Source organism: Micromesistius poutassou (assembly GCF_964030765.1).
Source record: "Micromesistius poutassou genome assembly, chromosome: 19".
Classification (NCBI taxonomy): Eukaryota; Metazoa; Chordata; class Actinopteri; order Gadiformes; family Gadidae; genus Micromesistius; species Micromesistius poutassou.
In genome coordinates this window covers 9,984,648-9,996,880 of record NC_140289.1, presented here as the reverse complement: position 1 = coordinate 9,996,880, position 12,233 = coordinate 9,984,648, and the positions used below count along the sequence as shown (strand labels likewise).

Below are 12,233 nucleotides of genomic sequence, written 5' to 3'. Positions count from 1 at the left end.
TAGTATGCTGTCTGAGAAGACCTTTCACAAAATGTTTAATGTCTGTTAAATGTGTAAAACTGATTATTGGAAAAGTTTCTAAAGCAGCATGAACTTATTTCTGACCACTGGAGAAAATACTCCCAAGAAATCATGTAAGAAAGCTAAAAGAGCTGCAAGTGAACAATTAAGCTATATTAGCTTAGCATTTTAACTTTAAAACTGTGATATCCTTTAATGCTTATTGTTTTTAGACAGAATGTTAAGATCTCTCAAACTATCAAAAGTAAATATATTTGATAAGGATAAGGATACCTTAGAAAAAAAAAAACATTGCTTCTTAATATTCAATCTTGTATGTCAGAGAGCATGTCATCAAAAATGTAAATAATTGCAAATCTTTGTTTGCTGTACTGCAACTCTGTTGTAGATACATTTCAAATGTAATTTTATTTAATTTGAAATCATTTTAATCTATGTTTCATGGTATGCCATTGCCACCCTACCAGGTTTACTAGGCAGGCATATCCTTACAAGAACTATTGAGCGTTAATCGCATTAGCTTACAAATTGCAAATCAAAGTTGGACAGAGATTAATTTCCTCTTCCAGTCAAAAAGGAAGCCATCGCTTCGTGAGTGGGATGAACAACACCAGCACTTCCTGTCGGTTGACGTGCATTGACATTTAAACAAATACAACAACAGAAACCAAATACACACACACACACACACACACACACACACACACACACACACACACACACACACACACACACACACACACACACACACACACACACACACACACACACACACACACACACGGCATCACAGAGGTTGGTAGACATCAGTCAAGCCCTGTGGTTATGAGTTTTTCCTATCCTACTCTCTCTCCCTCTCTCTCTTCATCTTCATTCCGTGATTTCATCGTTCTCGCTCTGTCTCGGCGCACCAGCCTTTTCCCACATTCATTGTTTTCCATTGTATTAACAGCTCCCTCTTCTCGTTCTATTCCTCACTGTAGCTCCCCGCTTCTCTCCATTCTCTCGCTCTCCCTGTCGCTCCCTCTCTGGGTCTCTCTGTCAATCTCCCCCGGGCAAGCAGGGTTCATATTTCAGTCGTTTATTTCTACAAATGTCAGACACCATTTCTGCCCTCCGTCTATTGATTCGCTGACAGAGCGAGAGGGAGAGCGAGAGGCACGGAAGAGGGTAAAAGGTGGGCAAAAAACAGATGAAAGAGAGAGTGGGAAGGGGAGAGAGGGGAGAACTGCGCAGTAAAGCAGAAAGAAAGACAATCTGAATAGGCAGAATGTGAAAATAAGCACGAGAGCGCAGAAGAAAGAGATGAGAAAGAAATGCGCAGTAGAGAGAGCTCTGATGATATCAATCCCATGCTCTCTCTCTCCCCATCGGTTCAGTAAGAGAACGACTGTGGCCTGGGTTAAGAGAGCCTCTTCAACCATTGGCTTCCTACACCTCTCGCCATGCTGCCGGAATAGCTCGACAAACTCCCTCTGTCTCTCAGCGTCACTCTCTCTTTGAGGGGGACAAGCGACAGATGGACATAAGGATATAATGAATAAATAGATATTTAATATGAAATATTTACATAAAAACGTTTCATCTACAGACAAGCCCACACAGTAGGGCTGCACCCAACTGATTATTTTCAGTCACTTCATCAAAAAGAAAGTAAGGTTTGTTTTTCCAACTATCGATTAAAAGTGTAAGATGTAACATTTCTGCATAAAATTATCCAAAACCATACATAATCTACTTACCTATTATCCCAAATTATTAATTATTAATTTAAATTATGTCAATGGCTTCATAACCCCAGAACCCCATAACTTCCAGGGAAATACGCAAAAACAGTGATCCGGTAGGGAGCTCATTGATATAACATTTCAATATCGATGTAGCTTACTATGATGTGCTACTATGACAAGTGGCCGATGCCAGCCAGCAAGCTAATGCAGTGTTTCCCACACATACACTTTACTTTGTCAGGGCATTTTTTTTAGTAACAGATTTCCGCATCCGTCCAAGAATGACGCCACCCGCAATCAACAGTGTTTTCCTATACATTGACTTCAGTATGCCATTTGAAATGGTTAAAATCTTATTTCCTTGTAGCACTGCATTGATTTGCTCTCGCTCGCTGCCACACTGACAACGGACCGTCTGTACAGCCCCGAGAGCCCCTCCTTCTCTGAATCATAACACTATCACACGCCGGAGGAAGGGTTGTTGTTGGCTGTTCCCTGCTAGAAGACGGCTGCTGAATCCATGAGAAATATATCGGGAGTTCACAAATAGGTATGAGGGACGCCACAAATACCCGAGAACCCAGAACCAAAAACACAGGCTCTACATATTTCGTAGGTTCTTTTTTGGTGTAAAAAAGTCTGCAATTGTTTCCACCAATGTACACGTATCAAAAGTGAGTTTAACCTGTGTTATATACAGTCTATGTTCAGTCAGTTTAACCATTATTATATGCAGTCTATGTTCAGTCAGTTGAACCTGTGTTATATACAGTCTATGTTTAGTCAGTTGAACCTGTGTTATATACAGTCTATGTTCATTCTGTTGAACCTGTGTTATATACAGTCTATGTTTAGTCAGTTGAACCTGTGTTATATACAGTCTATGTTCATTCTGTTGAACCTGTGTTATATACAGTCTATGTTCATTCTGTTGAACCTGTGTTATATACAGTCTATGTTTAGTCAGTTGAACCTGTATTATATACTCTCTATGCAAGTTATCATCCCCACCGTAGCTCAGATCAAGTCTTCAGTTCCCCATGTCCGATCACTGAAATCCAAAGCGTGAATATCTGTTGAATTCCCAATTACCTTCCAACTTCCCCCCCCATGACTAAACGTGACTAAACGTAACATCAGTACAACTTTAATACATTAACTTGTCCGTGAACATGATCTCTGCCTCTCATGGTGCTGAACTGAACTCCCATGATCCCTTGATCCCTTTTAATGACTTAAAAATATTATTGATTTTCAAAATGGAATTTGATAATATTCCTGTTGCCCAACTAATAGACCAAATATTCCAGCCCTAAAAAAGTGAAAGACGGACGGATAGACAGAGAAGGACAGAGTGCCTGCCAGACAAAGAAACAGACAGAGATAAACAGACCGACAGAGACAGACCCGGACAGACTGACAGGAGGAACTGACAGACAGACAGACGTCCATACCTGCACATTTGGTGCGGGTGATGAGCGGTGGTCCGGGCATGCCTGTGCCCCCCTCGCCGGGCCGGGTGAGCAGCACTCTGATCTCGTACTCGGTGTCTGGGTCCAGGTGCCACAGCTTGTAGTTGGGGGAGTTGACAGCGTGGGTCTCCGTCCAGGTGCCCGACGTCATGCGGTACTCCACCTAGAGAGAGAGCCATGTCAATCAATCAGTCAATCAATCAATCAATCCATGCTAGGACAAGCTTGGACACGTAGCTTCACGTGTCAGAATGACTTATGCCGCGATCTGACTACAATAATTCTACACTAAACCTGAACCCGAGCGTTCGCCGTGATTTTTCCGTAAAAGACAAGCTTCGGGCCTGGCGGTTGATTCTGATGCTCGGAATCAACCGCAAGGTCGTCTTGCCGTGTTGAAGGACATGGCAAAAGCTTGCAACTATTTGCAATGTTCTCATATTTTCAGACAACTTCTGCAAAGCGTACACCAAGTGTTTCCAACCAACGCCATGGTTGAGCGAATCCCCACCTCCAGGCAATTTCTGCATGGAACAATAATCACCTAATTTGACATGGTGAAAAATGCTGTGTAGTCCGATCCCCGCATTAGGAAGCAAATCAACGAAACATGGAGGATGTGACAAATATTTTAGCATTCACTGTGTTGTATTAGAAATGATGTTCGGAAGGGTCCCGCGCTTTGACGGATACGTGCGCGGAAACGCCAACGTGAATGCTGAATGTTGGATGACCAGCGTCCGAGCGTGAGAAAGTACCTCCTTGAGTATGATGGGCCCGTCCCCAAAGATGGAGTTGGCGTTGAGCTGGATCAGGAGGTAGGTGGGGCCCACGCCCAGCAGCTGGGGCGGGGCGATGGGGCGTGGCGGCTCTGTAGTGGGGGACAAAATAAACCCATCAGTGCCTTGATTTCTACACGATTACCAAACACACACACACACACACACACACACACACACACACACACACACACACACACACACACACACACACACACACACACACACACACACACACACACACACACACACACACACGGCTAGTGTGCACATTTGGCTTTTTCCCCATTTATCCCACCAAGCTAACGCACTAGAATATATATATATATATATATATATACTGTATATATATAAAAATGGAGCAAAAATCTCTCCGTAAAAAAGATCATTTGATTGAATTTCTGCTTCGTGATCCTCTATGTCAGAGTTATGATACTGCCTCTGTGTGTGTATGTGTGTGTGTGTCTGCTTGTGTGTGTCTGCTTGTGTGTGTGTGTGTGTGTGTGTGTGTGTGTGTGTGTGTGTGTGTGTGTGTATGTGTGTGTGTGTGTGTGTGTGTTGTCTATGATGGATGTAGGAGGGATCAGGGCCAGTGAGTCAGATCAGTGCTACCTGTCACGCGCATATGATTGACGAGGTGACAGCCCGACGCAATCACACGCACACGCTACCGTGACACCCGCCGCATCAAAGATTTATCTAACTTGACACAGGCAGGGATACGCGGGCACACACACACACACACACACACACACACACACACACACACACACACACACACACACACACACACACACACACACACACACACACACACACACACACACACACACACACACCTCCTATGTACTCACTCTACTGAAACCAAACAGAAACCAAACAGGATCTAGTGAAACACACAGGACCACCGTTTTCTTCCAATTTTTTAATAACAGATTTGCTGTGGGATTCAGAAAGATTCTCAATGTCATCAACATGAAAAGTGCCTCTGAGGCTGTGAGTATTTTCTACATTGCATATTGTTTCTTTAATATTTTATCTCGTAGATGCCGTTCTATGTTTGTTTGTATCCAGTATCACTGTGTGTGTGTGTGTGTGTGTGTGTGTGTGTGTGTTGCAGATGGCTGTCAGAAAGGTGCAGGCTGGGAAATGTCTCATCAGAGTTTGACATCCCCCCCCCCCCCCCCCCCCCCCCCCACACACACACACACACACACACACAGACACAGACACACACACACACACACACACACACACACACACACACACACACACACACACACACCCCTGAACCTAGATAATGAACCATGAAGTGGCTCCTGCAGGCTGGTGCAGGCTGACACTTTTCAACGCGATTCAAACAGCCACAGCACAACCAACCAACCGACGACTCAGCGGTGAACAAACAAACACCATACAATCTATAACAGTATCACTTGAAATGCTCAAAAGAAAGACTAGAAAGAAAAGTCCCAAACAATGAAAGAACAAATACATACGTACGTCTCGCTGCGTTTGTGCCAATATAATTGTGCACATCCATAAATAAATACATAAATGAATAAAGCACAAACATTGCGATAGATAAGACAGATGAAATGGAGCCGGTGAGCGATGGAAGTGGGTCATTACAGCGCTCCAGAGGGACTAGTGGTAGAAGTGGCTTTACGCTCTATTCTGTTCTCTTTGTTCTTCTTCTTCTTCTGGGTTTGTTTTGTCAATGTCTCCTGATCACAATTGTTTTGAGCACAAACAAAGGAGGCGGGTTCATCTCCCCTTAAGTGCACGTCCCCATACCCTGTGTGTGTGTGTGTATATGTGTGTGTGTGTGTGTGTGTGTGTGTGTGTGTGTGTGTGTGTGTGTGTGTGTGTGTGTGTGTGTGTGATTGTTTGTGCAATAAGTATGACAGAGGAGGAAAGATAGAGAGGGATATGGAAAGGAATGATTGGCGAGAGTGAGAGAGAGAGAGAGAGAGAGAGAGAGAGAGAGAGAGAGAGAGAGAGAGAGAGCAAGAGAACAATAGAGAAAGAGAGTGAGCGAGTGAGAGAGAGATTGAGAGAGAGCGAGAGAGAGAGAGAGAGAGAGAGAGAGAGAGAGAGAGAGACAAAACAGTTAAGTCTGCACCCAGCCATCGGGCATTCCCTTTGTTAGCCATCGTCGGCAACCTTGTCAATAAAGTTGAGCTCTTTTTTTTGCAGGCCACTGCTGACATGGCTCTGGAACTTGTTGGAGGACATGTGACCTCCACCAGCAGGCAGTTGCGCTAGGGCGCACACTGCATGCATGTGTCTCGGCCAATGCTGTTGATGGACAACAGTGGTCCTTTTCAGATTTTCTACAGTTTTACACTGCCTGAAGGACCAGCTGTCACAAAGACTTAGACTGAGAGCACAGGACAGACTTTTTTCTGTGTGTGTGCGTGTGTGTGTTTTATTAGGAAACAATAAAGGAAGTCCCCACTAAGAAGCTTTCCGTCAGATGATGAACATGGGGGATTGAAAAATGGACAGAAACGTGGTTAAAAGATACTTTAACTTTAAACTGTGTGTGTGTGTGTGTGTGTGTGTGTGTGTGTGTGTGTGTGTTTTGCACATGTGCTTGCGTGCATGCATGTGTGATGGTAATGCTGCAGGAGCTTTTTAGGCCATGGATAGTGTGTGTGTAATTCATGCTGGCATGGTGATGTGTGTGTGTGTTTGATACAGGCTGGCATGATGATGTATTCTGTCACTGCAGTGACCAGAGGGCAAGACTTTATTAGAGCTAGGCTATGACCAAATGACTAGTGACACACACACACACACACACACACACACACACACACAGATTAAGACTATAGACACCTGGTCCTTCACCAACCCCCAAAACACACACACCAAAACACACTTTGTTGAACCAATTACAATTTTCCATACATCTTCAAATCGTCCATGTTTTCTTATTGACCATAGGGATGGAATGGTTCAAGTTTAAAATATGAACTGTTGGGTTCCCTAATCACGGTTCGGGGCATGTATGTGTTCAAGAAGAGCCTCGACGTCTCTTTCCTCACGAACCAACTACTCGCCCTACTCCTCTTACTCCAGTTCCGTCATCTAAAATATTGTGTTTCTTCACATGCTCTTGAATAGCACAATTTACTGGAAACATTGCTCAATGACCAAACCACCTTTTTAGTTTAATGATCATGTGAAGTGCCCCATACATTCAAAGCAACACCGGCGCTGCCATACAGCCGCTCTATAACTCGCAGCACTGCTCAAAACCTTGAGCAAAAACCTAAATTATCACTCGTCATATTAAACACTGAGCAAGACCTAATCTTAACACTGCCTTACGCGGTGCTCCGCGGCTTGTCTGGTGTGCGCACAGCTTGACATTGAAGATCAAGATCAAGAGTTGATGCCAAAGCCACTGACTTCCTCCACACTTACGCAATATTGCAGTTTTGCTTTTTGAAGCGTTATTCCGATAAAACTTGCGTTTAACCAATTAGAGCGCTTCAGAAAGGAAACGTCTTTGACAAATTTCACGACAGCCCTCTTTTAAAATGGTACATGGTGGGGTAGCACTACTATTACATTGTTTTTTTCTGGAGAACCCTTTAATATATATTTATAAAAAAATATTTCTTTAAAAGGTACTTCACTGTAATACGAACCAAACTGTGAATTTTGTGAACCGTTCCACCCCTAACCTTTCGCCCATCCATCCATCCAGCCCCCAAATCCGTCTTCCATCCATCCATCACGTGTCCGGCCAGGTCATCCGTCTTCTGTCCATTCCATCCCTCCACCTAGCCCCTCTTCATCGAGACATCACCCCTACGCTCTATTACTCTATCTGTCAGACTCAAATGAATCACGGCCTCCCACTACATGTGGTGGATGGTCTGACACAATGGTTCCAATAGGGGGAGAGATACATACATATTGTATATTATACAAGGTACAAAGAGAAGGGTGATTGTCAAGATAACCAAGCCCCTATTAGACCTTGGTATCGTCCAATCGCATTCTTGCAATGTTTCTCCTGCCAATCTTATATCCACAATACATCAATAAAGAAAGATGTGAACCAAAGATATATATATATATATATATATATATATATATATATATATATATATATATATACACATGGACCAAACCAGGGAAGCAAGGCGACTTTTCAGGAAACAGCAGTCAAATAAATATGTGAAAAAGAAACTCTGGCTGTCTTTCATTTCCCTCTGGCTCGCTCATCACTATCTGATGTCGTCGATCCAAACACATGAGGCAACACCCTGACACCATCTCATATTTAAATGTACTAACCAACTATACATATCAAGAAATAATGTCAATAAAGAATAATCCTATATCACCGATAATCAGTGATACGTTGGCCCAATCCGAAATCCCTTTTCTCTTCCAATGTAAGGAAAGCGATGGGGGATATGTTGTCCTGCGGGGCACAGTGAGCCGGGTCTTGGATCCAACGGCCATATATAAGTAATGCATGTGCTGTAGATTGATGCTATTCATGTTCAGACACACCAGCCTGTGCTGCCGACACTCCTTACCTCTTTCACCCACACATATCAATGTGTTTTCACAATAGACGTTCTCGATAAATAAACATGAGACACTTAAGATATTCCTCTTCAGCGGGGTGGAACCGACTTATGAATATTCCACATTCTCCCTGGAACATTTCTATACCGTCTGTTTTTCACACACATGTACATTACGCAAAACACGCACACGCACACGCACACACACACACACACACACACACACACACACCGTCATTGGTGCCTTGCTAGTGACGTGCAGAGATAGGCCTGGAATGAACCCCCCATCACTGCCCCAGCACTTGCATCTTGTTAAAGATGCAGGGACGGAAGCCCCAACCCAACCAAAGAGATGATCTGACCAGATGGGCCACAGCCCATTGCATTCATAGTGTACGCTTATATTGAGAGAAAGGACTATGAATATATATTTATAGAAAAGGCCAAGGCTACGCTGGAACTCAGATTGCTCTCTTCCCTCCTTCTCTCATCTCTTATGCAGGGGAATAAACATGAATCCCTGCTCGGCTGTTTACATATTCTCTCATAGTTCCCATTCTGATATAGATATCTCTGCTGGATAACGAGAGCTCCCAGTCAACCCCTCTCCCTTCCAACCCTTTCCTTCCCTTTCTCTTGCCTTTCTTCCATCGTCTGTTCCCTCCGTTTTTCTGTCAGTCCCATCTAATGCTCCCCCCCTACCCTCCCCTCCCCCCCGCCCCTCTCTCTCTCTCTCCCTCTCTCTCTCTCCCTGGCAGATGAATTGAATATGTAAGTCATCGGATGGGAATGAATAAAGCATTCCGTCTCAAAAACACAGTGGTGACACCTTATTAACCACATGTCAGCAGCACATGACAGCTAGAACGAACAAACGCACACACACACTCACACACACACACACACACACACACACACAAGACCACGTTTGCACTCACATACACACGGATACAGATTTGATGCATCTACACAAACACACCAACAGACACTTTTATACATTTTGTGTTTCAAACACACACGCACACAAAACCACAGACTCTCTCATTTAAATACACACACACAACCACTCCCTAATGAGTTGAGCTATTTATTTCCATTGAACTTTGATTTGGATTGCCTGCCGCTAAGAGACATTTAACACGGCAAACCTGGATGCAAATATTGTGTTAGGGATGGGTTCCTGGTGATATGACCATCATCAGAGTCACAGAGTCACCGTCACCCGGTGGCAAGGTTTCTGCTTCGCCAAACATCACCTGACAAATGAAGCCTCTAAAGATAGCCCCGCTGCAACCCCAGGCCTAAGTCTGTCTTTCTATGTAATTCTAGTGAAAAATGTAATGTTTCAACATTTATGTATATATATATATATATATATGCATGGTTGTTGCGAATTGTTGTATGCCTGTATTTTTCAATGTCTTAAATCACAATTATTCTTCTGTCATGATTGATGGGCAATCAAAGTATCCTAGCCCAACCCAAGTCTTGAAGAGCCAATCAAAACGGAAGCAAAAGCAACATCTTTGGATGGGCCAAGGGGGGCGTCGACTGACCTCTCACTATCAGGCCAGCGAAGTTGGAGACCCCGGAGCCGCGTTCCGACTGGGTGACGCAGCGGTAGAGATCTTGGTCCTGATTGGTCACCTCTTTGAGGCGGAAGGAGGCAGCGAATCGTCTGTGATTGATGTTTTTGGTCTTGGCCACAGGGATGTCTTCACCGTTCCTCCTCTTGAAAAGGCAACAAAAAGCAACAGAAAAACAGATACACAGTCTGGTGTTAGCCTTCGGAAGGATGAGGGGGATAAAAAAAATAAAAAGTCAACAGTCAGCAGAAGAGAAAGCTGCCGTGGCTAATGAGGGGTTAAATGCTTTGCCCAAGGTCACAAAGCAGCGCTGCTGAGAGCGCACACACACACACACACACACACAAACACCGGCAGCGCATGTGAACACACACACACACACACATGCACTCTGATCAACACACACATGCTCACACTAAGAAGCCGCGTGAACACACACACACACACACACACACACACACACACACACACACACACACACACACACACACACACACACACACACACACACACACACACACACACACACACACACAAAGGTCATCGCCACAATATAGCCCTAATGCGATCAGCAGCTATTAAGCTCTTAATCAACTTGCTAGGGTGTATAGCCCAGATAAATGGTGTGTGCCTGTGTGTGTGCATGTATATACTGTCAATCTGTACAACAACACCATCTTGTTCAATGTGTCTACCTGCTTGTATCGTTTATGGCCGACGGCTGTAGTTATATTGCTGTGTCCATTGTGATTGGTCCAGGTACATGTATATCTGCCCTATGGTAGCAACACTCTACTACATTGAGTCTCTCCCATACACACAGCAGCACCATATACCAGTACACCATGTCAAGATTTACTATCTTATTCACTTCTTATTAAATGTTAAGGAGTGTGTGTGTGTGTGTGTGTGTGTGTGTGTGTGTGTGTGTGTGTGTGTGTGTGTGTGTGTGTGTGTGTGTGTGTGTGTGTGTGCGTGCGTACCTGTAGCCACAGTTTATTATTGGACGTCTCCCTCCCGGTAGAGATGCACTGGAAGGTGGCGTTCTGTCCGGCGTTCACCTCCACGTCGCCCAGACGCAGGAAATGAGGTGATTTATCTACAGGAAGCGAGGTTAAAGGCACAGAGGAGTCAGCGCAGCAGAACAATACAGCACGGGCAGGGATGATGGCGCTGACAGACCACACACACGATGGTGTGTGTGTGTGTGTGTGTGTGTGTGTGTGTGTGTGTGTGTGTGTGTGTGTGTGTGTGTGTGTGTGTGTGTGTGTGTGTGTGTGTGTGTGTGTGTGTGTGGGGTGCTGGAGATCACCTCTATGTTGATCATGCACAGGGCCTCTCTGCACTTAAAATGATGCCAAATAGGGATCATGAGGATGTAAATGATTCTAGAATGGCCTCAAGCATCAACAAACTTCAACGCTAATAGTGACGGGGGAAAGCTTTTTTCTCAGGGTCCTGACTTTGACGTTTTTCATTCAGGGGAGGCGATTCCAATCATAGATAGCACACCCTCTTGGTGATGGAATTTGTGTGTGTGTGTGTGTGTGTGTGTGTGTAGGGTATAGATACTCGTAGGTATGCCTGTGTGTGTGCGCCTGCGTAGGTGTGTTTGCGTGTGCTTGTGTTTGTGTGTGCGTGCGTGCGTGCTTGTGTGTACGTGTGCCTGTGTGTTTGTGTGCGTGTGTTTGTGTGTGCGTTTGTCCAGAAAATGCAGCTGCAGGAATGAATGCGTCCACTGTGGAGGTTGAGGACTAGCTCCGCTCCAAGTGTCCTTGTCCAAAGTAACAAATGCAACCACCACCGAGACAGAGTCGCAGTTGCCTGAGAACCCATGCCTTCCCCAGGCCTGATGGGCTGCCGGCCTCAACCGTGAGCGGAGAACACGCTGTACGTTGCTACATTTAACCTTCTTTTTGGTATAAACTTTGGAGGCTGGAATCTACTAACACTGAAAAGGAAAGGAAATGAGAGAAGGAGACGTAGAAGGTTGGCAGGAGTTGCACGGTGATGCTCACTGCTCCTCTGTTAGCTGCAGACAAGATAGCTACTGTTATCTGTGTGTGTGTGTGTGTGTGTGTGTGTGTGT

At 44.6% G+C, this 12,233-nt stretch overlaps 1 protein-coding gene across 2 annotated transcripts in view; it reads right to left on the bottom strand.

The window, feature by feature from the left end:
- ptprk (protein tyrosine phosphatase receptor type K) overlaps positions 1-12,233 on the bottom strand; it is an 88,666-nt gene that overhangs the window by 35,759 nt on the left and 40,674 nt on the right. For both annotated transcript variants that reach the window (XM_084483836.1, XM_084483837.1), the window contains exons 7-10: positions 11,128-11,243; positions 10,115-10,289; positions 3,982-4,094; positions 3,206-3,386 (exon numbers count right to left, since the gene is read on the bottom strand). In XM_084483836.1, the coding sequence (XP_084339962.1) occupies positions 3,206-3,386; positions 3,982-4,094; positions 10,115-10,289; positions 11,128-11,243 (585 nt within the window). The remainder of the gene's footprint in view (positions 1-3,205; positions 3,387-3,981; positions 4,095-10,114; positions 10,290-11,127; positions 11,244-12,233) is intronic.